This window comes from Microtus pennsylvanicus, chromosome 5 (genome assembly GCF_037038515.1).
Source record: "Microtus pennsylvanicus isolate mMicPen1 chromosome 5, mMicPen1.hap1, whole genome shotgun sequence".
Taxonomy (NCBI): domain Eukaryota; kingdom Metazoa; phylum Chordata; class Mammalia; order Rodentia; family Cricetidae; genus Microtus; species Microtus pennsylvanicus.
Genome location: NC_134583.1, coordinates 87,114,678 through 87,139,635, shown reverse-complemented (window position 1 = coordinate 87,139,635; position 24,958 = coordinate 87,114,678). Strand labels below are relative to the sequence as shown.

The window sequence follows — 24,958 nt, the reverse complement described above, 5'->3', positions numbered from 1 at the left end:
CTCCATCATCCACACACCATCTGTTCCTCTTCTCATCCATTCGTCCATTCTCTCCTTTATCCACCCATAAGCCTGTTAAGGGCCTCTGCTGTGTCCCCCACCTACCATTCTGGAGATGCCACCACCCGGACTTTCTAAGACCACACTTCTTTTAATTTCTCAGACTCAGGCCATTAGCTCAGATTTCCTGTGACTCTAAGGAGCCAGCAAGCCAAGGCTGGGAATTGGTGTGGCTCTGCTCCTGGGTGTAGGGGGAATTGGGGAAGAACAAGGAACCAACTCCAAGGTCACGCATTCTGTCTACTCAGACTCCAGCTCCACAATCCCCAACGAAGCCCTCTGTCTCTAGACTCTACCCCTGGTCTTTCCTCGGTGAACTCAGGTCAACCCTGTCTTGATTAAGACCTCAGTTTCCCATGTTCAGATGAAGTCTCCAGTTTTTTGTTTGTTTTTTGAGACAGGGTCTCTCTCTACACACCCGACTGTCCTGGAGCTCCTTCTGTAGCCCAGGACAGCATTACAAAGATCACAGATATCCACCAGCCTCTGCCTCCCGAGTGCTGCGATTAAAGCTGTGCACCACCAAACTTGGTTTCAAGCCTCCATTTTTAAATTTTATTTTCCATGTATGAGCATTTTGCCTATGTATATCTGGGCATCATATGTGTGCTTGGTACCTGCTGAGGCCCTATGAAGAAGATGGATCTTTTTTAAGTGGAGTTAAAGATGACTATGACCTGCTATGTGGGTTCTGAGGTCTGAACTCAGTCTTCTGGAAGAACAACCAGTGCTCTTAATCACTGAGCCATCTCTTTATCCCCAAGTCCCCAATTTCATATTCTACCTCTATTACCTCTGTCTAGGAGTGGAGAAGTAGCCAACACTTGCACACACCCCTGCCTGGGCCCAGAACAGACTTGACTAATCAACCATGCTTTTCTTGTTATTCATGATGTTTCCTGGCTTGCCATTCTAAGAACTAAACTGTATTCTGTGATGTCTGCTGAGTCATGGGGATAGACCCTTCTGAAGCTGTGAGCTATGAGAGTCTTCCCCCTTGAACTTGCCTATCAGGTCATTGGATCAAAGCAACGGAAAAGTAAATAATAAACACCCTTCAGGCAGATTCCACCAATAAATCTGATCAGTGTTCAAGATCATGTCACTTCAGGTGGGACAAAGCCACCCTCTGGGTGTGGATGCAGCTGGGAGCCACTGCTCTGTCTTCTGGGACCCTGTCTAGGATCTGACAAAGGAAGTCCCCCTCAGTCACTGGATCTGCTCAACCTTGGGGAGGGGGTTTCTCTGTCAGCAGATCTGCCTAAGGAGAGGGTCAGGGGGCTGCAAGGGGCCATGCTCTGGGAAGGGACTGGACCAGCCACCCGCAGGTCTAGCCTGGCTGCAGGTCTGTTCAGGAAAAGTTCCGGAAGTGGGGTGTGCACAGGCTGGGCCAGACACCTGCCTTTCGGAACCACTGGGGATGGGAGTGCAGCTGAAAGCTCAGGTGGGGCAGGGTCTGGGCAGCAGGAGGGAGTGGGGGTGGCGTTCATAGGAGGGTGCAGCTCTGGGAGCCCATGGCCCAGCTTATAAACTGCTGGTTCCAGGGACCATAAGGCGGGTATCGGAGGTCGTTAAGCTTTTCCATCCCAGGGCTGCGCAGCAGACAGGCACGCTGGTGGGAGAAGGTGTCGAAGGAGAACTTGCCGTGATACCTGCCCATCCCACTGTTGCCTGCAAGGACACAGAGAACAAGAGTGTGAAGGCAGCACCTGTGTAACCCTGCTTGCCAGCCTAGGTGACCCCCACCTACCTGGGTCAGAAGCCCAAAGCTTGCAAGGGAACACAGAAAGGCAGCACAATCAAATACCCATTTTTCAGATAGGAAAACCAAGGCTGTAAGAGGCCCAGGGCCCACATTCAGGTGGAATAGCAAAGACTTTCTGGGGTTGGGGCTGGATTGTGGAGGGGGCCAGAAACTCACCAACTCCCCCCATGGGCATAGAAGGTAGAGTCAGGTAGAGGAAACCGTCATTGCCCCCAAAGCCACCACTGCTGGTACGTTCCAACATCTGGTTCACCACCTGAGGGAGGCAGAAGCACACAGGAAGGGGGTGAGCCCTGACAGTCCCACTGGGGGAACAAAGAGCTCTCACCTCTGCATCACCTCTCCCGCGTCCTCCCTCTGCTGACAGTCCCTTATTCCAAGCACCCACTGGGGGCACACTTCATAGGAATAGGTAGGGCAGAGGTCCATGCCCATCACTGTGACCATGAGGAGGTTAGGACTTGGCGAGGGTGTGGTGGACCCTCACTGTAACCAACCAAGCTTTGCCCATGCGGTCCTGGTTGGTATCGTCTTTCAGTCTCATAGGAACTTTGCACAGCTCAGAAGTGAGGAGGGGCCTCCCTCTCTGGCACGGCCCTTACTGCGAGTGGAGGCTGCCTCAGTCAGGACAGACAGCTGGCCAGTCATGCTGCTGGGACCCGTGGCCCTGCTTGTGTCCTGTTCTCAGGTGTCTTTGTGCGGAAATCGGGGACCCAGGCTGGTGGCTCAAAGTTGCAGCACCTGTCTAAAGCCCCCAGCAGGAGGTGTGGCCAATCGTCCCCTTGTCACCTTTTCTGTGGCCCCAGCCCCGGCAGGCCTACCTGGCTGTTATTGGAGAAGGCATACAAGGCCAGCGGCTTCTCCCGCTGGTTAATGAAGTTGATGGCCTCATCCAGGCTCCTCACGGTCACCAGGGGCAGAATGGGCCCAAAGATCTCCTCCTGCATCACGGGCTCCGACTCCTGCACGTCCGCTAACACCGTGGGTGCTGTGGACAAAGGGAGGAACAGCCTCTCTTTTTCTCAGGGCTTGGTAGAAACAAGGCTCCAGACTGGAGAAAGTAAGGATCTGACCTCTCAGAACTTCAGGGTTTGAGTGTCTAGGGACCAGGAATTTAGGAGTTACAGGCTCACTCACAGTTAAGGCACCAGAAGCAGTGAACTTAAGGATCCAAGATGAAGCTCGCATTCAGGGTCAAACACAGCACTCTTCAGTATGGAAGGGACTCAGCCCAGGGGGGCTGTGTGCCACTGATGGAAACAGGACACTCACCAATGTAGCGTTCTCCCTCATCGCTCTGGCCACCAATGACAACGCGGCCACAGCCCAGCAAGCCCTGGAGCCGCTTGAAATGTTTCTGGTTGATGATTCTGCCCAGGCTGGGGGAGGTCTGTGGGTTGTCCCCATAGAAACGTGTGATGGCATTCTGCAGGGCAGGTACCAGCCGCTCCTGCATCTCCTGGCTACACAGGATGTAATCAGGGGCCACACAGGTCTGGCCAGCATTGAAGTAGCGAAACCAGGCCACGCGGTTGGCCACAGTCTGGGGGTCGCAGTCATCGTCCACGTAGCAGGGGTTCTTACCCCCCAGCTCCAGGGTGATGGGCGTCAGGTATTTGGCAGCAGCGGTCATCACGATCTTGCCTACTTGAGGGCTCCCTGAGAACAGGGTCAAGAGACACCATCTTCACCTGGACAACTGGTCTAGGCATGAACTTTGGCCTCCCCTCTCCACAGACACCTTTCTCAGCCCAAGTTCTGGGCTGTTCCACCTATCCTGACCACCCAGGATCCAATCTCCAAGATTCTCAGAGGTCCTGGACAGCCACCCTCAGGGACACCTCCACCTCTTGATTTGTTCTCTACGCCGTGTTCTCTGCTGTCCCCATGCCCAGGATCCTGGCCAGGGCCATCCTCACCCGTGAAGAAGATGTAGTCAAACTTGTGTTTCAGCAGCTGCCCAGTCTCCTCGGGCCCGCCCAGCACCACAGCAAAACAACTCTGCAAAACAGGATGGCAGCTCAGGAGGCAGATGCAAGGACAGCGGGGACCTCCCCACTGGCCAGGACAGGGATATGGGAATGCCGGGTGCTGCCAGGCAGAGCCATACCCACCTGGTCCAGATACTGGGGCAGCAGCTCGGCCAGCACCTTCTCTGTGTTCTTGCTTATCTCTGATGGCTTCAGCACCACACAGTTCCCTGAAGGAGCCAATGGGGAAGTAGAGGAGTGAGGCCTGCGCCTGCACCCTCCAGGAAACTCTGGATGCCCTCTTTGGGAAGACTGTCCGACTAGGGGGTTCCCAAACCCCACTCACCTGCAGCGATGGCCCCCACTAGGGGCATGATCATCAAGTTCAATGGATAATTCCAGGGTGCCATGATGAGCACCACGCCAAAGGGCTCCTTCCGGATGAAGGCTGAGCTCAGCTTCGTGAGCTAGGATGCAGGGTGGTAGTGAGGTGCCAAATGAGTAACAGCCTCCCCCACTCCCATGGGTCCTCACCTCCCTGGGTGATGGGTCCCCAATGTAAAGACTGGCTTACTTTGGTTTCAAGGGCAGGAAGGGGCCTGGAGCAAGCACCATCACCTCCACCACCATCCCCTAGACAACGGTGCTCACCAAGTTGGTGGACACAGACTCATCCTTCATCCAGGTCTGCAGGTTCTTGAGGGCCAGGTCCACCTCATTCTGGCACAGGATGATCTCACTCATGTCTGACTCGAAGGCTGACTGTGGGGTGGGGAGGTCTGGTTCAAGGCTGGGCTGGGGTCTACCATTTGGGAAGGGTGTGAGGTAGTGACCTTGAGCCTATAGACGCAGTGTATGGTTCCATGGGGACTAATTCTGGACTGCTACTGCCTGGCTTTGAGACTTTGGGCAAACAATTTAAAACTGAGTGCCTCAGTTTCCCTAATTGTGACCTGAGAACAACCATCCAGCTGGCCTCTCAGTGGCGCTCTGCATGTTCTCAAGTCAATGTTGCATAGAGCAAGGGTTAAAGACACCAGGACATTCTCTCCTCGTCGAGGGCACAGGATCTCACGGAGCATTTGGCCCAGCTTGGGAAGGACCGTTGCACCTGTCTAGATCCCACACTCATGCCCCCACAGCACCTTGCCCACGTCCTTGGCCAGTGCATCCTGCAGCCGCGGCTTGTTGTCCTGAAAGAAGCGGCTCAGGCCCTGCAGCTGTGCTGTCCGGAACTCCGCAGGTCGAGTCCGTCCTGCAGCGAAAGCCTCCCGCAGCCTCCGCAGTGTGTCCTCAGTGAGGTCCACCCTGCAGGATGTGACAGCGTTGAGTGGAGCTTGTGCTCCATTCAACCCTTGGGAAGAGCTTCAGCTGCTCCAGAGCACAATGCAGCCCCCCCCCCAAATGCCCATGCCCCGCCTTCCCATCCTCCCAAGTTCCTACCCTGAGCTTCAGAGCCCTCAGAGGATTCCCCCCGGAGCAGCTGTTACAGAATGGTGTTGGGTGTTACTGTGTCTGTTTTTTTTTTTAATGACTTTTTGTTGTTGTTGGAAATAAGCATTTTCATAGCTTCTTTCTTTTTTTTTCTTTTAAATTGTATTTATTATTGGATGTGAAGAGAGGCACTCCCACTATGTGTGTGAAGTCACAGGACAGATTTGTGGAGTCAGTTCTCTCCTTCCACCGTTCTTGAGGTCCCAACACACACAAGTCACCAAGCTCGTGTGGGATGTGTCTGCCTTGCCAAGGCATCTCACCTGCCCTTCTGTCTCTGTCTGTCTGTCTCTGTCTGACTCTTTGTTTCTCTGTCTCTGTGTGTCTGTGTGTCTTTCTCTCTCTCTATGTCTCTGTCTCTCTCTCTCTCTCTCTCTGTGTGTGTGTGAGAGAGAGAGAGTAAGAGAGAGAGAGAGAGAAAGAGAGAGAGAGAGAGAGAAAGAGAGAGAGAGAGAGAGAGAGAGAGAGAGAGACTAGGCCCCTCCCTGCAAAAGCAGAGCTGCCTGGAAGACACTGTCCAAAGAGTTGAGCTGCTTGCAGGCTGTACAGTGACCTCCAGGTTCCCAGCTTTGTGGCTGTCACTTTGCTGGGCTGGGCCTTAGTGATGCAGCTGTCACTGAGTTGTTTCTGCTCCTGCAAGCAACCCCTCTTCCACACTCCTGTAAGTGACCTGGAATTAAAGTCACTGGTTCACCAAGTTGGACTTTGGTGGTGTCTGTACTTTGGCCTGTCATGGGATTCCCTATCTGGGGTGAGAAGATCTTTGTGTTCTGCCTCTGCAGTAAAAGTTTTGCCACACAACAGTAGCCCCGGCTTGCCTCCAACTATGAAGATGATATGTATATGTTTGTGTGTGCATGTGCGCTTGTATACACGTGTGCCTATTTTCAAGTGTCTTCATATAAGGAGTGTCTGTCAGTGGGTTTATCTTGGTGTGCACACCTGAGGGACCTGAGGGCCCGTTCACATGACTTGTGCGGTGAGTTGGGTGGGAATGGGTGTTGCTTTGCGTCGGTGTGGACAGGAACAGCACATGTTGGGACTTGTTCACAGCCCTGAGAGGGAGCAGAAGCAATCCCTGTGGTGCCCTAGAAGTCCTGCCCCATCAGCACCTACATCCTCCCTGGACTTCACAGGTCACCATTCCAGTCAATGACATCCAGACACATATGCCTCACTCTCGGGACATACGGCAACACACGCCCAACTATGACAGTGAACAGAAACTTACAACAGCGCCCCCTGTGGATAGAACCCTCAGGACAGCGCCCCCTGTGGACAGAGCTCTCAGGACAGCACCTACTGTGGACAGAGCTCTCAGGACAGTGCCCCCTGTGGACAGAACTCTCAGGACAGCGCCCCCTGTGGACAGAACACTCAGGACAGCACCCCCTGTGGACAGAGCTCTCAGGACAGCGCCCCCTGTGGACAGAGCTCTCAGGACAGCGCCCCCTGTGGACAGAACTCTCAGGACAGTACCCCCTGTGGACAGAACACTCAGGACAGCACCCCCTGTGGACAGAACACTCAGGACAGCACCCCCTGTGGACAGAGCTCTCAGGACAGCGCCCCCTGTGGACAGAGCTCTCAGGACAGCGCCCCCTGTGGACAGAACTCTCAGGACAGCACCCCCTGTGGACAGAACACTCAGGACAGCGCCCCCTGTGGACAGAACTCTCAGGACAGCACCCCCTGTGGACAGAACTCTCAGGACAGCACCCCCTGTGGACAGAGTTCTCAGGACAGTACCTACTGTGGACAGAGCTCTCAGGACAGCGCCCCCTGTGGACAGAACTCTCAGGACAGCGCCCCCTGTGGACAGAACTCTCAGGAAAGCGCCCCCTGTGGACAGAACTCTCAGGACAGTGCCCCTGTAGGTAGAACTCTCAGGACAGCACTCCCTATAGACAGAGCTCTCAGGACAGCGCCCCCTGTGGACAGAACTTTCAGGACAGTGCCCCCTGTGGATAGAGCTCTCAGGACAGCATCCCCTGTAGGTAGAATTCTCAAGACAGTGCCTGAAGCAAGTTGAGCAGCCACTGCAGGCTCTGAGGGACTGTCCCAGATGACAAATGTGGGGAGACAGGAGAATGCAGACTTGCCCTCTGCCTTCAGACAGTGCTGCTGATTTCCTGGCTGAGTCTTCCACATTCACATCCCCCTTGTCTGGGACTGGCAGGAGACAGCTCACACAGGCTCAACTCCTGCCAGGGCTTCATGGGGACCCAGACCCTCCTTCATTACACTCAGGCCTGAGGGAGCCCCCACCTAGACCCCTTCCCAGAGGACAAAGGGCCTTTCCCTGCAGGGGCTCCCTGGAGGAACCGGGCCTGGCTGGGCAGCCTGCTTGGTTGGCTCGGCGGGCACAGCTGGCACAGTTGGCTTAGATTCTAGGCCCTAGCGCCTTTCAGGCCTCTTCCTGAGCATTCCTTCTGGGGTGTCAATGTCACCAGCCCTCCCCAGTGCTCCCTGCCTGGGCTCTGCGGGCTCCTGGTCACACTGGCCTTGTTCTGACATTGTCCATGGCCTCCTACTGCCTTCATGGGCTGAGCCTGGGATGTGCTGAGGCCCCCAGGGCTCCTTAGTGTGGGGCAGCCTCCTTCACTCAGCCTGGCTATAATCCGTAGGATTACTGTTGTACATCTGACTGTCACTGGCTGACGTGTCAGTTATGTGACACGAGATGGTAATTATACAGGATCAGCACACAGACACCTCCAGAGGCAGCTCTGGGAGTCACCCTGGCTCTGACTGCAATGGAGACACAGGGGCATTGGACGCTGTGGACGTGGGGCAGCAGGGCAAAGGCCCTGTGATGCCGATGGTCAGCAATGAGCGGTGCAGAGCAGCTGTCCTGGCGGGACCTGCTGCACAGGAAGCTGCGACGGATTCTGTGGCCATCAAAAACAACATGGAAGGGAGCTGGAAGGAGCCAGAGCTGGCGATTGGATAGAAGGGTGGCAAGTGCCATCTCATTCAGTCCAGAAGAGATCATCCATCACCCCATACTAAAGAACAGAAAGTGAGGCTCAGAGAGACTAGCTGATTTGTTCCAATTAGCGTTGACTGTCATCCTGACTTAGGTCACCTGAGAAGAGGATCACCATGTATGTGATGGGTTTGAGGCATAGTCTTACCATGCAGCCTTAGTCAGCCTGGTATTCTTTTTGCAACCTTGAACTTGAAGCAATGCTCCTGCCTCTGCGTATGGAGGTGACATGGGCCTGTCAGCCACCACACTAAGCTTTTAGTTACATACTTTTTTCTCATCTCCTCAAGGCCTGTTGGAAGCTTCCCCTTTTTATGTATACAATATTCTGTCTGCTTGTATTCCTGCAGGCCAGAAGAGGGCACCAGACCTTATTACAGATGGTTGTGAGCCACCATGTGGTTGCTGGGAATTGAACTCAGGACCTTTGGAAGAGCAGGCAATGCTCTTAACCGCTGAGCCATCTCTCCAGCCCCCTAGCTTCCCGTTTTCTAAGAGAATGTGACATTTTCAGAGCTACAGTAACCAGGGATTTTTTATTTTGGAACCACTAGGTCTCACTAGGAAGCTCTTACTAGCCTGACACTCTCTACATAGATCAGGCTGGCCTCAGAGTCACAGAGATTCACCTACCCTCCACCTCTGCCTCAAAGTGAAAGGATTAAAGGCATGTGCCATTCAGCACAATAATATGATCTCTTTTTTAAAAAAAAAACTATTTTTATTTTATGTGTATTGGTGTTTTGTCTGTTTGTAGGTCTGTGTGAGAGTATCATGTTCCTGGAACTGGAGTTACAGACAGTTGTGAGCTACCATATGGGTGCTTGGAACTGAACCCTGCTTCCCTGGAAGAGCAGCCAGTGCTCTTAGCCACCGAGCCATCTCTCCAGCTCCCGACAGGACCTTGTGTAGCTCAAGCTAGCCTCAAGTTTGTTATCTAGCTAAGGATGACCTGGAACCCCTGATTCTCATGCTTGGGCTACTGCCTCCCAATTGCCAGGATTACATACATGTGCCACTACATGCAGTGTATGCTGTCCTGGGGCACAGCCATAGAGCTTCATGCCCTCCAGGCAAGCACCCTGCCATCCCCAGCCCCATTGTTTTCTTTCCTTTTTAAAAAATTTTCTTCCTTCCTTTCTTTTTTTGAAACAACTCTGGCTGGAGAGATGGCTCAGTGGTTAGGAGCACTAGCTGTTCTTCCAAAGGTCCTGAGTTCAATTCCCAGCATCCACATGGTGTGTGGGCATACATGGAGGCAGAATGTTGTATACTTAATAAATAAATAAATCTTTTAAAAAAATAAAATAAAAATTTTAAAAATGAAACAACTAGGCTGTCCTTGAATCATGATCCTACTACCTCAGCATCTAGAGAGCTGAGATGACCCCTTTGCTAATGTGGCTTTTTAATCCTAAACCTGGATTGGGTGTGGTAGCACACGCCTTTAACTTCAGCTCAAGACTCAGAGGTGAGTGGATCTCTGTGAGTTTGAGGACAGCCTGGTCTAAATTGTGAATTCCAGGGTAGTCAGAACTACACAGTAAGACCCTACCTCAAACAAATAAAACCCTGAGTTCTGACCTTGCCTCCCAAGAAGTCCCTCCTTTTTGACACCCTAATCACAGCTCTGGTGTCCCTAGCCAGGTCTCCATTAACTCACATGGCTGTCCCTTCGGCAGTATGGAGCTCCTCCAGACAGGATGGCTTTGTCCCCAGGCCTAGGGGACTTGAGCGCTTCCTATCTGTCACAGAAACGTGAAGAAGGAGAAAGCAGAAGGCTGTACCTCTGCTCTCCACCCCTGGTCCTGTTGTCACTTTGCCGTCCTAGGCTCCTTGGTGATCTCAACCCCTTGACTCCCAGCCCTGCCTCTCACCCAATTCCACCAGCAACTGTCCCCCACCCAAGGCCTTTTGTACTAAGACCCTTTGCCACCAGTAGCAGTGACGCTACCTACCCCAATGAGGGCTCCGCGCCTGCGTCCGTAGCAGACATTCTGGTTCCAGATGTGTGGCTCCTTACTTAGCCAGACTCTCTCTTACCTCTGACTACACTACCTTGCCCTACCTGGAAGTGCAGGTAGGAGCGCTAACAGATGGTGGGTGGGGCGGCCACCTCCTAAAGCCCTCGCCCTGGCTCCGCACTGCCTCCTGGGCACAGCTATAGGGAACCGGAATGGCAGGCTGTGCAGGCTTCTTTGCTGGTCTGAGTGTTCTGGAGAGGATGACAGGAAGTTAGCTAGTGGGGAGAAAAGTCATGGGAGTGGGGGTGAAGACAAACCACATCAGGTCCCTGACAGCAATACCACCTCCTCCAGGAAGTCATCTCCATCCTCACACACAGGCACAGCCAAGGTGTCACTGTCTAGAAGAAAAATTGTGGCACTTTTATTTCCACCCTCCTGTGACCAAATGACACACAGGGGACAGAGGACGGAAGGGAACTGACAGTCATAGAGGGGACTCTGAAGGCAGAGGAGTTGCTGTAATGGGCAAATGTCACTCACATCTTTCTTTTCTATTTGTTCTGTGATCCCAGTCAAGTTGCTTACTCTCTCTGAGCCTAATGTCATAATTTAAACAAACAAACAAATGTTTATTTTTATTTTTTGTGTATGGGTGTTTTGCCTGCATGTATATATGTGTACCATATCATATTCATGGTGTCCACAGAGGCCAGAAGATGGCATCAGATACCCTGGAATTGGAGTTACAGAAATGGAGATGCCATCTGAGAGTTAGAAACTAGACCCAGGTCCTCTGGAAGAGCAGCCAGTGCTGGAAACCCCTGAACCATCTCTCTAGTCCCTTACTAGCATGATTTTTTTTGTTTTTTTTTTTTTGTTTTTTCGAGACAGGGTTTCTCTGTGGTTTTGGAGCCTGTCCTGGAACTAGCTCTTGTAGACCAGGCTGGTCTCGAACTCACAGAGATCTGCCTGCCTCTGCCTCCCAAGTTCTGGGATTAAAGGCGTGCGCCACCACCGCCCGGCCTAGCATGATTTTTGAGAGACTCTGCTGGGAGTGAGGAGACACGATACAGCTTCTGGCACAAGTCAGTGTTTCTGGGGTGGCAGTGCTGGCTCCCAGTGTTTCTGTGCACACTCACTGAGCACCCCTAGAGTCTGAGACCCAGGAGACTGGGCCCAGGCCCTGCTGCCATCTCTCACCAGTATCCAGACCTGTTTCCACCCCTCCCTGACACAGACATCAATACACCCCCAGTCAGAGTTACAGAAAGGGCCTCTCTGGGTCAGCAGGTGTCTGTCATAACCTTTCCTTGTGGTTGGAGCTGGGCCAGTGGTAGCCACAATACACTACCAACCCTGGGGCCTGAATCTTTGCTAGTTCAGAGCTAAATGCCCAGTGTGGGCCCAGGAAGAGAACACAGTGTGAGCCAAGGGGACACCGGATGGTATCTCAGGGGTGGCCTTGCCTAAGAGCAGCAGGTGGGTCCAGGAGATGATTTCCCACGCTCAGCTAAAGCACCACGGTGTGTAGGCTCCAGGCTGTGTGAATCCTAGCTCAGTAGAGATGCAGCTTAAAGAAAACTAAGCCAGAAAGGAACCCACACAGCCTGTGAATCAAACATCCCAGATCCCCTCAGCAATGGCCAGAGTGTGAGATAGCCATTAGGGAGCTTCCTGACCTTGCTCTGTCCTGTCCTGGGGCTGCTGTGACAAAGGACCCCAAGTGGGCGAGACAGCAGCGCTGTGTTCTCTCTCAACACTGAAGACAGAAATGCACAGTCCAGCTGAATACAGTGGCTCACACCTGTAACTCCAGATCTCCTGCAGCTGAGGCAGGAGGATAGCCATGAATTCCTGGCCAGTCAGGACTGTATACTGAGACTCTATCTCAGAAAAGAAAGAAAAAAGAAATGCTGAGGCCCTGGTTTCTTTTTTTCTTTTTCTTTTTTTTTTTTTTTTTGATTTTTCGAGACAGGGTTTCTCCGTAGCTTTTGGTTCCTGTTCTGGAACTAGCTCTTGTAGACCAGGCTGGCCTCGAACTCACAGAGATCCGCCTGCCTCTGCCTCCCGAGTGCTGGGATTAAAGGCGTGCGCCACCACAGCCCGGCTGAGGCCCTGGTTTCTAAAAGCCTGTCGGGGAGGATCCTCTCGCCTCTTCCAGCTTCAGGTGACTGCAGAGAAGATCTGGTTGTAGCCACCATGTCTATCTTTACATAACCTTTGTCTCGAGACATATCTACTGCATTATCTCTGTCTTGTTTGGGAACACATCACCCCTACACACCTTTCTCTTTCAGCAACCCTGGCCTCCCACAAACTTTGCAAGTACCCTATTGCGCTACCCCACCTCCACCCACCCCCGCCCCTCTTCTCTCTTACAAGGCACCTGAAATTAGCACTGTGTGGATGACCCTCCTGCCAAGATCCTTAATTCCATCAGAAATTATTATTGAGTGAACCCTCTGACCATGAGCTAAGAGAGAATCTTCCACCTTGAACTTGTCTATCAGGTCACTGGGTCAAGGCAACGGAAAAGTAAATAATGAACACCCTTCAGGCAGATTCCACCAATAAATCTGATCAGTGTTCAAGATCATGTCACTTCAGGTGGGACAAAGTCACCCTCAGGGTGTGGATGGAGCTGGGGCCACTGCTCTATCTTCTGGGACCCTGTCTGGGATCTGACAAAAGAAGTCCCCCTCAGCCACTGGATCTGCTCAACCTTGGGGAGGGGGTTTCTCTGTCAGCAGATCTGCCTAAGGAGAGGGTCAGGGGGCTGCGAGGGGTCATGCTCTGGGAAGGGACTGGATCAGCCACCCGCAGGTCTTGCCTGGCTGCATGTAGGTCTGTTCAGGAAAAGTTCCGGAAGTGGGGTGTGCACAGGCTGGGCCAGACACCTGCCTTTCGGAACCACTGGGGATGGGAGTGCGGCTGAAAGCTCAGGTGGGGCAGGGTCTGGGCAGCAGGAGGGAGTGGGGGTGGCGTTCATAGGAGGGTGCAGCTCTGGGAGCCCATGGCCCAGCTCAGCAACTGCTCGTTACAGGAACTGTAAGGAGGGTAACGGAGGTCGTTAAGCTTTTCCATCCCAGGGCTGCACAGCAGACAGGCACGCTGGTTGGAAAAGGTGTCGAAGGAGAACTTGCCGTGGTACCTGCCCATCCCACTCGATCCTGTGGGCAGCATGGGACAAAGGGTCAAACCTTCAGCGACCAACTGAAGGGGCATCGCAGACCTTGCTCTGACAGGGTCTGTCTGAGCCTCTGTTTCCCCATTGTCCCGTGGGCTACACAAGGCTCTGTGAGTGAAAGGCCGAGCCCTGAGCCTCCTTGGCAGCAGCTTACCAGCTGCTGGTGCAGAACAGGCAGACAATGGCCAGTGGATTTTATCCTGAGGCCGGGTTGCCGGGTGAGAGTGGGGTGGATCCCAGCTTCGCCCTGGATAGCTATGCCACCTTGAGTAAGTGACTTGGCCCTAGTCTCCCCTTCTAGGACAATGACGCCCTTCTCTGAGGGTGAGAAAGTAAGTGAATCTTCAGATCCTTGGAGTTCCCAGTGTCTAGGAAAGGACACAGACCCAGCTAGGGAAGTCCAGGGGAATGGCCTGGGCGAAGCAGAGGGAATGAAGCTGTGATTTCTGGAGTGAGTGAGGTCAGAGGGTTGGGGGGTCTGCTCTATGAATAGTGGGTGAGTCTAAAGGACTCAGGCTAGCAGATAACCCAGAGAACCTTAGAGGGGGATGACATGTTAGGGCCGAGTGGAGTGGCTGCCACAGCAGGCAGAAGTAAGAGAGAGAAAAGTGAGCAGGTCCTCTAGACAGACCAGGCGAGGCCAGCGCCACAAATGTCACTCCTCACACTACTGAGACTCACCAGGCGAAAGGACAGGACACCCTTTCAATGATGAAGTGGTTCAGAGGGGGACGTACTACCGAGGTCACTTATGTCTACAGGGCATGCATCTCCACAGCCCAGGCAGCCTGGAATCTGAGGTGCCCAGGGCTTAGTTCACAGGGACAAGTGAAGGCTGGAGGGGCAAGCATGCAGCCTCACAGCTGAGTAAAAACACCCATGGCCATGTGGGGGAGGGGTGACTGAGGACAAGTGTTTCTTGGTGATATCAAGGTGCCTAATGGCTGGCAGCCTCAGGTGTGTTTTCTTAAAACCCACCAAACGGCTTCTCGGTTCCTCACCCACACATGTAAGTGCAAGCACACCTGGAAGGTTCCACCACAGACTGTAGGGAGGTGGGAGGCAGGCTAGGTGGACACGGTCTGTGGAGGGGGCTTCCTCTCGTGTCCGCTCCCCTGAGGGTGAGCCGCACGTCCTGTAGTCAGGGCGCTCGAGCAGCAGAGTGAGGATGCGACCGCGGATCAGCCCAGGAGGCAGAGGGCTGCTGCCACCTACCCACTCCTCCGAAAGGAAGGCTGGACAGGGTCAAGTACATGAAGCCATCGTTCCCGCAGAAGCCCCCGCTGCTGGTCCGGGCCAGGACTTGTTTGATCACCTGGGAGAGAAAGAGGAACTTGTAAAACACATGTTTATAATTTGCTTCAGTAAGGGCCTGAGGTCCAAGGTGGGTCTGGACAGACTCACAGACTCCTATGCTGTGCACATGTTCCCTGTGTGTCTGCTGCCTCTATGTGGCCCCAGCAAGGTGTTGGGACGTAATCTCAGGGAGGCAGCATGAGGCTAGATGCAGGCGGAGTGGGGACAGTGAGGTGCCAGGTGGTCACAGAGGTGTCCCAGTGGGGGAACATGAGGTAGCTGCTGAGTCCTGTATTTATTTAGGAAAGAAGTGAGGGGCTGTGTGGGGAGAATTTGGGCCACTAAGGTCAGGTTTGGGCTTAGCAGCCTGAGATTGGCCCCAGGAGTTCGAGGTCATTCTCAGAGACATGGGAGCACAAAACCAGTCTGGTTTACAAGAACCAGCCTCAGAAAATGAAGAAAATTACATATATACACATGTACACACACATACACACGTACATGCATGTACACACACCCATCTATTCTGTCAAATAAATGGTTCAGGAAGCAATACTTTCTCCCAGAGTCGAGAATGTATCTTCAGGAGCCTGGTTATCAGCATTCTCTACGGCCCTGCAGCACCACCCCCCCACCAGAGGCTGGCTTAGAGGTTTGTCCTAAGCTCTCGAGAAGAAGTACGACAGCTCCCAGCAAAGCCACTGGCAGACAGAGCCTTGCCTAAATGACTGTTAATCTCCTCAGCCATGCACAACTCTTGGGCACTCGGAGACAGCCTTTGCCTCTATGGGAAATTTCTCTGGATTGAGTTGTCAGAAAACTGGGGACATTGTGGAGACCTGGCCACCCAGACTGAGGCCTTGTTCATAAAACACTAGACTGGGAACACAGACTACATGGATGCAGGGACAGGTATGGCAATGCCCATGGGACTTCTGCTTCTTGTCCGTCTTCATGGTAGGTACATGGGAAGTCTACTGCCTCTGTGACTTGTCCATTAATGTATTCTCAAATAAAAGTGTATTTACAAGTCCATTGTTGAGGGCTGGAGGATGGAGCTCCATGGGCAGTATCCATGTCTGAGGCCTTAAGTTTGATTCCTAACACCACCTAAAACCAGGTACGGTATGTACCCCATTGTTGGGGGGAGACTGCTTATTGGTTCCCGACTGCTCAGCCCCGAAATAATCACACAGAAACTGTATTATTTAAATCACTTCTTGGCCCACTAGCTCTAGCTTCTTATTGAATAATAAGAATATTATTTTTAGGGCTGGAGAGATGGCTCAGTGGTTAAGAGCATTGCCTGCTCTTCCAAAGGTCCTGAGTTCAATTCCCGGCAACCACATGGTGGCTCACAACCATCTGTAAAGAGGTCTGGTGCCCTCTTCTGGCTGCAGACATGCACACAGACAGAATATTGTATACATAATAAATAAATAAATAAATAAATATTTTTTAAAAAAAGAATATTATTTTTATTCTTCTTTTTTTTTTTGGTTTTTCGAGACAGGGTTTCTCTGTAGCTTTGGAGCCTGTCCTGGAACTCCCTTTTTAGACCAGGCTGGCCTTGAACTCACAGAGATCCGCCTGCCTCTACCTCCCGAGTGCTGGGATTAAAGGCGGTGCCACCACCGCCCGGCTTTTATTGGCTAATTCTTACCTATTAATTTAACCCATCTCCATTAATCTCTGTATCACCATGTCGCGGTGGCTATGGGCGAAGTTTCGGTGTCTGTCTCTGGTGGGGCTATATGACTTCTCTCTGACTCTGCCTCCTTTCTCCCAGCATTTCGTTTAGTTTCCCTGCCTAGTTCTGTTCCCCTATAGCTCTGCTATAGACCCAAAGCAGTTCCTTTATTAACCAATGATATTCACAGAATAAAGAGGGGAATCCCACATCACCCCATTATCCCAGAACTAGGGGTGTGAAGGCAGAAGCATCAGGAGTTTGAAGTCATCTCATCCAGATAGTAAGTACGAGGCAGAGCTACATAAAACCCTGTCTAGAAAAACAAGACTCTTGGCTCAGCCAGATGTGGTGGTGCCCAGGAGAATGTGTGAAATCTAGATAGGATGTGGGAGGGAACCTCAGTGCCTTCTGGGAGGGAGGGCAGGGACAGAGCCTAAGAAGCCACCGGAATTCCCTGAACTTCTGTTACTATCCAGACGGCCTGTGTGCTCTCTCCTGCCACCTCTCCCATGGCCCATGGAGACTGCACCCACCTGGCAGCTGCTGGAATAGGCATACAATGCTAGCAGCTTCTCCTGTCTGCACCCACCTGGCAGCTGCTGGAATAGGCATACAATGCTAGCAGCTTCTCCTGTTTGCACCCACCTGGCAGCTGCTGGAATAGGCATACAATGCCAGCGGCTTCTCCCGTCTGTTGATGAAGTCAATGGCCTCATCCAGGCTCCTCACGGTCACCAGGGGCAGGATGGGCCCGAAGATCTCTTCCTGCATCACGGGCTCTGTCTCCTGCACGTCCACTAACACTGTGGGTGCTGAAGACACAGGAAGTAGACAGCCTTTCTTAGGAAGGATACTCTGAGGAACAGGGACTCTGGCGGGACAGAGTCTGGGGTCCAAGAAGGGGAGTCTCAGGGTCTGACCTCAGAGGACTCCACGCTTAGTGTGTAGGACTCTGGCCTTCTGGGATATGGGAAAATAGAAGATAGGAATTTAAGCCACTGTATAGACACCTGGAATGGGGTTGTAGCTCAGGGGGGCTGAGCTGTGGGACAGCAGTTTAACATTGAAGAGTCACAGGCCAAGGAACCACAGTGTTGGGGACTCCTAGCACCAGAAACTAGGATTCAGTTGTGGGATCAGACTCGAGGTCCAGAGTGAGCCCCTCCAGTATGGAAGAGACTCAGCCCAGGGGGGCTGTGTGCCACTGATGAAAACAGGACACTCACCAATGTAGCGTTCTCCCTCATCGCTCTGGCCACCAATGACCACGCGGCCACAGCCCAGCAAGCCCTGGAGCCGCTTGAAATGTTTCTGGTTGATGATTCTGCCCAGACTGGGGGAGGTCTGTGGGTTGTCTCCATAGAAACGTGTGATGGCATTCTGCAGGGCAGGTACCAGCCGCTCCTGCATCTCCTGGCTACACAGGATGTAATCAGGGGCCACACAGGTCTGGCCAGCATTGAAGTAGCGAAACCAGGCCACGCGGTTGGCCACAGTCTGGGGGTCGCAGTCATCGTCCACATAGCAGGGGTTCTTACCTCCCAGCTCCAGGGTGATGGGCGTCAGGTATTTGGCAGCAGCGGTCATCACAATCTTGCCTACCCGAGGGCTCCCTGAGAACAGGGTCAAGAGACACCATCTTCACCTGGACAACTGGTCTAGGCATGAACTTTGGCCTCCCCTCTCCACAGACACCTTTCTCAGCCCAAGTTCTGGGCTGTTCCACCTATCCTGGCCACCCAGGATCCAATCTCCAAGATTCTCAGAGGTCCTGGACAGCCACCCTCAGGGACACCTCCACCTCTTGATTTGTTCTCTACGCCGTGTTCTCTGCTGTCCCCATGCCCAGGATCCTGGCCAGGGCCATCCTCACCCGTGAAGAAGATGTAGTCAAACTTGTGTTTCAGCAGATGCCCAGTCTCCTCGGGCCCGCCCAGCACCACAGCAAAACAACTCTGCAAAACAGGATGGCAGCTCAGGAGGCAGACGCCAGGACAGCGGGGACCTCCCCACTGGCCAGGACAGGGATATGGGAATGCCGGGTGCTGCCAGGCAGAGCCATACCCACCTGGTCCAGATACTGGGGCAGCAGCTCGGCCAGCACCTTCTCTGTGTTCTTGCTTATCTCTGATGGCTTCAGCACCACACAGTTCCCTGAAGGAGCGAATGGGGAAGTAGAGGAGTGAAGGCCTGTGCCTGCACCCTCCAGGAAACTCTGGATGCCCTCTTTGGGAAGGACTGTCCGACTAGGGGGTTCCCAAACCCCACTCACCTGCAGCGATGGCCCCCACTAGGGGCATGATCATCAAGTTCAATGGATAATTCCAGGGTGCCATGATGAGCACCACGCCAAAGGGCTCCTTCCGGATGAAGGCTGAGCTCAGCTTCGTGAGCTAGGATGCAGGGTGGTAGTGAGGTGCCAGATGATTAACAGCCTCCCCCACTCCCATGGGTCCTCACCTCCCTGGGTGATGGGTCCCCAATGTAAAGACTGGCTTACTTTGGTTTCAAGGGCAGGAAGGGGCGTGGGGCAGGCTGTCTTGTGCGCTGCCACCTCCACCACCATCCCCTAGACAACGGTGCTCACCAAGTTGGTGGACACAGACTCGTCCTTCATCCAGGTCTGCAGGTTCTTGAGAGCCAGGTCCACCTCATTCTGGCACAGGATGATCTCACTCAAGTCTGACTCGAAGGCTGACTGTGGGGTGGGGAGGTCTGGTTCAAGGCTGGGCTGGGGTCTACCATTTGGGAAGGGCGTGAGGTAGTGACCTTGAGCATATAAACGCAGTGTAAGGGCAGCAGGGTGATTCCATGGGAGCTGCATTCTGAGCTGCCACTGCCTGGTCCTGTAACTTCAGGCAAGTGACTTAACGGGAGTGCTTCAGTTTCCCTATTTGTGACCTGACAACAGCCATCCAGCCTGCCTCTGGGGCGGGGGTGGGGTGGGGTGGGGCTCTGTGTGTTCCAGAGTAAATGCTGCATTCTGCATAGAAGGCATGGATTGAGTATTCAGGATACAGTTTGGCTCACATTACAAGGTATGAGCCCTCCTTAGCTACTCGAGGTCTCAAAAAAAATGTAGCCCAGCCTGGGAAAGACACATCAGCACCTTTGTGTGCCCCACCCCACAGCCCCACAACACCTTGCCCAGGTCCGCAGCCAGGGCGTCATGCAGCTCCTTGCTGTTATCCTGTAGGAAGTGGCCCAGATTTAGTAGCTGTTCAGCCCTGAACTTGGCCGACTTTGTCTTCCCTGTGTTGAAGGCCTCCTTCAGCCTCCACAGCTTTTCCTCAAAGGGGTCCATCCTGCAATATGGGGCAGATAACTGGGTGTCTGGGATTGTCTCCATCTTTAAGACACAATCCATCCACCCATGATTTGTGCCACCCCCAGAAGCTCATCCTATGACCCAACAGGCCGGACACTGCGGTGGGGCTGAGCTCTTCTGAATGCTGGGTCCAGAGAGTGTTTTGTCGTTGTTGTTATTCATCTGTTGGTTGGTTTTTTTGAGACAAGGTCTCATGTAGTTCATGGTAGCCTCCAAAGTGTTAGATACCTAGAAGCGACCTGTGAATTCCTGATCCTGCTGCTTCTGCTTCTAACAGAGCTGAAATTGCTGGCACAAGCTAACTCACAAGGCTGAATGTCATTTTGTATATTGCTGTGTCAGTGTGTAAGTGCCTACATCCATGTGTCTGAATAAGTGTCTGTATTCTGAATCTGTGCACGTGTGTGTTTGTGTGTGTGTTGGGTTTTTGCAATGACCTGAATGAATTCAGGTGAAGGCTTTGCATCTGTGTGAACGGCATCTGCCCATGCTGGGACCTGCTCATGGCCTTTGGAGGTTCCCCTAAAGCCAACACACTCTTTTTTGTTTGGTTGGTTTGGTTTGGTTTTTGGTTTTCTGAGACAGGGTTTCTCCGTAGCTTTGGAGACCAGCACACTCCTTGAACAGAGCTCTTGGCACCATCACTCCTTGTGAACAGAATTCATGTCAGAACAGCGCCCCACAGTGGACAGCTCTCAAAACAATCCTCTCAGGAGCAATGCTCCTATAGGGACAGCATAGGTGCTCCCTTGCCTCTCCAGTCACAGCGCCCCCTGTGGACAGAACTCTCAGGACAGCGCCCCCTGTGGACAGAACTCTCAGGACAGCGCCCCCTGTGGACAGAACTCTCAGGACAGCGCCCCCTGTGGACAGAACTCTCAGGACAGCGCCCCCTGTGGACAGAACTCTCAGGACAGAGCCCCCTGTGGACAGAACTCTCAGGACAGCTTTCCCTGTGGACAGAACACTCAGGACAACGCCCCGTGTGGACAGAACTCTCAAGACAGCTTTCCCTGTGGACAGAACTCTCAGAACAGCACCCCCTGTGGACAGAACTCTCAGGACAGCGCCCCTGTAAGTAGAACTCTTTAGGATAGAGCCTGGGGTAAATAGAGCAGCCACTGCAGGCTCTGAGGGATTGTCCCAGCTGACAAATGTGGGGGACAGGAGAAGGCAGACTTGCCCTCTGCCTTCAGACAGTGCTGCTGATTTCCTGGCTGAGTCTTCCACATTCACATCCCCCTTGTCTGGGACTGGCAGGAGACAGCTCACACAGGCTCAACTCCTGCCAGAGCTTCATGGGGACCCAGACCCTCCTTCATTACACTCAGGCCTGACTTCATTACACCTAGACCCCCTCCCAGAGGACCAGGGGCCTTTCCCTGCAGGGGCTCCCTGGAGGAACCGGGCCTGGCTGGGCAGCCTGCTTGGTTGGCTCAGCCGGCACGGCTGGCACAGTTGGCCTAGATTCTAGGCCCTAGCGCCTTTCAGGCCTCTTCCTGAGCATTCCTTCTGGGGTGCCAATGTCACCAGCCCTCGCCAGTGCTCCCTGCCTGGGCTCTGCGGGCTCCTGGTCACACTGGCCTTGTTCTGACATTGTCCATGGCCTCCTACTGCCTTCATGGGCTGAGCCTGGGATGTGCTGAGGCCCCCAGGGCTCCTTAGTGTGGGGCAGCCTCCTTCACTCAGCCTGGCTATAATCCGTAGGATTACTGTTGTACATCTGACTGTCACTGGCTGACGTGTCAGTTATGTGACACGAGATGGTAATTATACAGGATCAGCACACAGACACCTCCAGAGGCAGCTCTGAGAGTCACCCTGGCTCTGACTGCAATGGAGACACAGGGGCATTGGACGCTGTGGACGTGGGGCAGCAGGGCAAAGGCCCTGTGATGCCGATGGTCAGCAATGAGCGGTGCAGAGCAGCTGTCCTGGCAGGACCTGCTGCACAGGAAGCTGCGACGGATTCTGTGGCCATCAAAAACAACATGGAAGGGAGCTGGAAGAAAGCGTAATATTGAAGCTGGAACACAGTGTTGCTCCATTGTAAGGATGGGGAAACTAAGGCTCCAAGCAGCAGCTAATTTGTCCTGTGCACAGTGCTTGCTAAACAATGGGTCTTTTTGGACCCCACAGGCCTCTTTTCTCACCAACATTACAGTCATGTGCCAATGGGGTGTGTGTGTGTGTGTGACAGAGTTCTGCCTTCATACTTGTGTGGCCAACCTTTTACCCACTATGCCCTCTCCCCAGCCCTCCGTGTGTGTGTTTCGAGACAGCTCCTAAGTGCTAGGAGCATGCCTTTTATCATCAGCACCTTCCTGGAACTTCAAGATTTTCTGCAATAAGAATGTAATTCTGGGCCAGATGGTGGTGCACACGTCTTTAGTCCCAGCACTCGGAGGCAGAGGCAGGTGGATCTCTGTGAGTTCGAGGCCAGCCTGGTCTACAGAGTGAGTACCAGGACAGTTTCATAAGCTTCACAGAGAAACCCTGTCTCGAAAAAGAAACAAAACGCCAGGCGATGGTGGCGCACGCCTTTAATCCCAGCACTTGGGAGGCAGAGGCAGGTGGATCTCTGTGAGTTTGAGACCAGCCTGGTCTATAGAGTTAGTTCCAGGACAGGCTCCAAAGCCACAGAGAAACCCTGTCTCGAAAAAGCCAAAAAAAAAAGAAAAAGAAACAAAACAAAAATGTAAAAGAATGCAATGGTTCCATAGACATAAGAACACCCTCCGCCTCCACCTTCCACCTCAGCCCCAGCTCTTTTTTTTTTGAGATGGAATCTTATGTTGCCTGGGCTGACTTCAAACTTGCTAAGCAGCCAAGGATGATCTTGAATCCTCCCTCCCCACCCCACATCCTCCTGCCTCCACATCCTCCCCAGTGCTAAGATGACTAGTATCTGTTTACACAGTGCTAGGGGCTGAAACCCAGGGCTTCTTGCTCACTAGACAAGCACTCTGTCTACTGACATGCCCATTCAGAGGGGAGGCTAACAGTCAAATGGGGAGAGGGGCAGAGAACCCGAGAAGGAAGAAGAGCTGTCCCAGGCCATCAGTAAAGCACAGCAGAGGGTTCAGGCAGGAGGCAGGGAACAGTCATCTGGTAGGGGGTTAGAATTGGACACAGACCACAATCAAGGCCATGAGGACTTCAAACAGGGCCACTATTGGAGTTTCCGTGGCTTTGGATGGGCTGGTCCTGGGGAAACACATCTACAGCCCCAGGCTCCCTCCCTCCCGCCCGTCCCCCCATACAGAATTTTACTATATAGCCCAGTCCTTGAGTTCAGAATCCTCCTGCCTCAGTCTCTAGAGTGCTGAGATTACAGCTTGTGCCTCTGTGTCCCTCTGGAAATATGGCTTTTTAAACACGGAACCAGAGCCAGGCGATGGTGGCGCACGCCTTTATTCCCAGCACTCGGGAGGCAGAGGCAGGCGGATCTCTGTGAGTTCGAGGCCAGCCTGGTCTACAAGAGCTAGTTCCAGGACAGGCTCCAAAGCAACAGAGAAACCCTGTCTCGAAAAACCAAAGAACAAGCAAACAAACAAAAAAACACGGAACCAGAAACTCAGCTCTGAATGCATCTCCCAAGAAGCCCTCTTCTTTATAACAACCTGGTCACACCTCTAGTGTCCTACCAGGTCCCCATCTGCCCACACAGCTGCCTTTTGTAGCTTGGAACTTCTCCAGGAAAGATGGGGAACCTGCCTGTCACAGGGATGTGAGGCTGGGGTAAGGAAGAACAAAGCCACATTTGTGCCACGAGCCCCCTGGGCCACCTATCACATTGCCACCCCTGGACTTGTAGTCCTGCCCCCCTCCTGTGACCCTGGCATCCCCTCTCCCTCAGCCACTAGCCCCAGTCTATGGCCCTAGGTCCTCTGCCAGCAGGTTCACCTACCCCTGCTCCGGCTCTGGGTACTGGCCTTTGCTGGACATTCTGGCTCCAGGCATGCAGCTCCTCTTCTACCCTGATGGCTCCCTCCTCTGCCTGTTCCTCCGAGTGCCCCTGGACCACACTCCTGCACCCACGCCTGACAGCACGGGGATCTATCCTGGTTGGGCAGCTGTCTTTAAACCCCACGCCCTTCCTATCTCAGTTCTTCCCTGGATGCACGGAGGAAAACTGGAACGACGGGGTGTGCAGGCTGCTCAATCAGCTACCAAGTGGGGGTGGGGGGCAGGTGGGAAGCTAGCTGGAAGGAGAAAAGCGTCCCAGGACAAACTTCACCTGAGCTCTACCAGCAATGCTACCTCTTTTAGGAACCCCTCACAGGTTAATCATCTCCACCTTCACACACACACAAATGCATGTGCACACACACATGCATGCACGCACGCACGCACGCACAACCAGAGTATCCCTGGATTATTGAGGCACCTTCGTTTCCACTCTCCTGTGACCAAATGGCACACATGGGGCAGAAGAAGGGTCCTTGCCGGCTGTAGAGGGTCTCCTGAAGGAGAGGGGAGAGGAGCTTGCCGAGGGGGATGTCATTCATATCTTATTTTTAGCTTCTGTGCGGCACCAATTGGGTTATTTATTTAACCTCCCTGAGTGTAACTGTAATTGTTTAGAGAGACTCTCCTGGGAGTGAGGAGACACGATACAGCTTCTGGCACAAGTCAGTGTTTCTGGGGTGGCAGTGCTGGCTCCCAGTGTTTCTGTGCACACTCACTGAGCACCCCTAGAGTCTGAGACCCAGGAGACTGGGCCCAGGCCCTGCTGCCATCTCTCACCGGTGTCCAGACCTGTTTCCACCCCTCCCTGACACAGACATCAATACATAACCTTTCCTTGTTGTTGGAGCTGGGCCAGTGGTAGCCACAATATACTACCAACCCCTGGGCCCTGAATCTTTGCTAGTTCAGAGCTAAATGCCCAGTGTGGGCCCAGGAAGAGAACACAGTGTGAGCCAAGGGGACACCAGATGGTATCTCAGGGGTGGCCTTGCCTAAGAGCAGCAGGTGGGTCCAGGAGATGATTTCCCACGCTCAGCTAAAGCACCATGGTGTGTAGGCTCCAGGCTGTGTGAATCCTAGCTCAGTAGAGATGCAGCTTAAAGAAAACTAAGCCAGAAAGGAACCCACACAGCCTGTGAATCAAACATTCCAGATCCCCTCAGCAATGGCCAGAGTGTGAGATAGCCATTAGGGAGCTTCCTGACCTTGCTCTGTCCTGTCCTGGGACTGCAGTGAC

At 53.2% G+C, this 24,958-nt stretch overlaps 2 protein-coding genes across 3 annotated transcripts; both read right to left on the bottom strand.

The window, feature by feature from the left end:
• Nucleotides 1-605: 605 nt before the first annotated feature.
• LOC142850000 (aldehyde dehydrogenase family 3 member B2) lies at nt 606-10,328 on the bottom strand. Its single transcript, XM_075972992.1, has 10 exons — nt 10,237-10,328; nt 4,941-5,103; nt 4,447-4,557; nt 4,142-4,262; nt 3,940-4,025; nt 3,745-3,826; nt 3,098-3,484; nt 2,647-2,813; nt 1,982-2,081; nt 606-1,731 (listed from the first exon to the last, which is right to left on the bottom strand). The coding sequence occupies exons 1-10, from the start codon at nt 10,272-10,274 to the stop codon at nt 1,547-1,549; spliced, it is 1,440 nt and encodes a 479-aa protein (XP_075829107.1). The 5' UTR covers nt 10,275-10,328; the 3' UTR covers nt 606-1,546.
• A 2,363-nt stretch (nt 10,329-12,691) lies between these two features.
• Nucleotides 12,692-23,756, bottom strand: LOC142850001 (aldehyde dehydrogenase family 3 member B3). Of its 2 annotated transcripts, XM_075972994.1 has the most exons (11): nt 23,660-23,756; nt 22,780-22,857; nt 19,564-19,726; nt 19,009-19,119; nt 18,694-18,814; nt 18,490-18,575; nt 18,295-18,376; nt 17,648-18,034; nt 17,067-17,233; nt 14,648-14,747; nt 12,692-13,415 (listed from the first exon to the last, which is right to left on the bottom strand). In XM_075972994.1, the coding sequence occupies exons 3-11, from the start codon at nt 19,723-19,725 to the stop codon at nt 13,231-13,233; spliced, it is 1,401 nt and encodes a 466-aa protein (XP_075829109.1). In that variant the 5' UTR covers nt 19,726; nt 22,780-22,857; nt 23,660-23,756; the 3' UTR covers nt 12,692-13,230. The 2 variants fall into 2 exon arrangements, with proteins under 2 accessions (XP_075829109.1, XP_075829110.1); XM_075972995.1 differs by lacking the exons at nt 19,564-19,726; nt 22,780-22,857 and having other exon boundaries at nt 23,660-23,710.
• Between the last annotated feature and the right edge of the window lie 1,202 nt (nt 23,757-24,958).

Bases quoted from the DNA above. Each gene is read 5' to 3' on its own strand.
- LOC142850000 (XM_075972992.1), bottom strand. From the start codon at position 10,274: ATGTCTGCTACGGACGCAGGCGCGGAGCCCTCATTGGG. The intron at 4,263-4,446 runs GTGAGCACCGTT...CCTGCATCCTAG, and splicing joins AGTCTGTGTCCACCAACTTG to CTCACGAAGCTGAGCTCAGC. The intron at 4,026-4,141 runs GTGAGTGGGGTT...TGGCTCCTTCAG, and splicing joins AGTGGGGGCCATCGCTGCAG to GGAACTGTGTGGTGCTGAAG.
- LOC142850001 (XM_075972994.1), bottom strand. From the start codon at position 19,725: ATGGACCCCTTTGAGGAAAAGCTGTGGAGGCTGAAGGAGGCCTTCAAC. The intron at 19,120-19,563 runs GTGTTGTGGGGC...CCCACCCCACAG, and splicing joins TGGCTGCGGACCTGGGCAAG to TCAGCCTTCGAGTCAGACTT. The intron at 18,815-19,008 runs GTGAGCACCGTT...CCTGCATCCTAG, and splicing joins AGTCTGTGTCCACCAACTTG to CTCACGAAGCTGAGCTCAGC.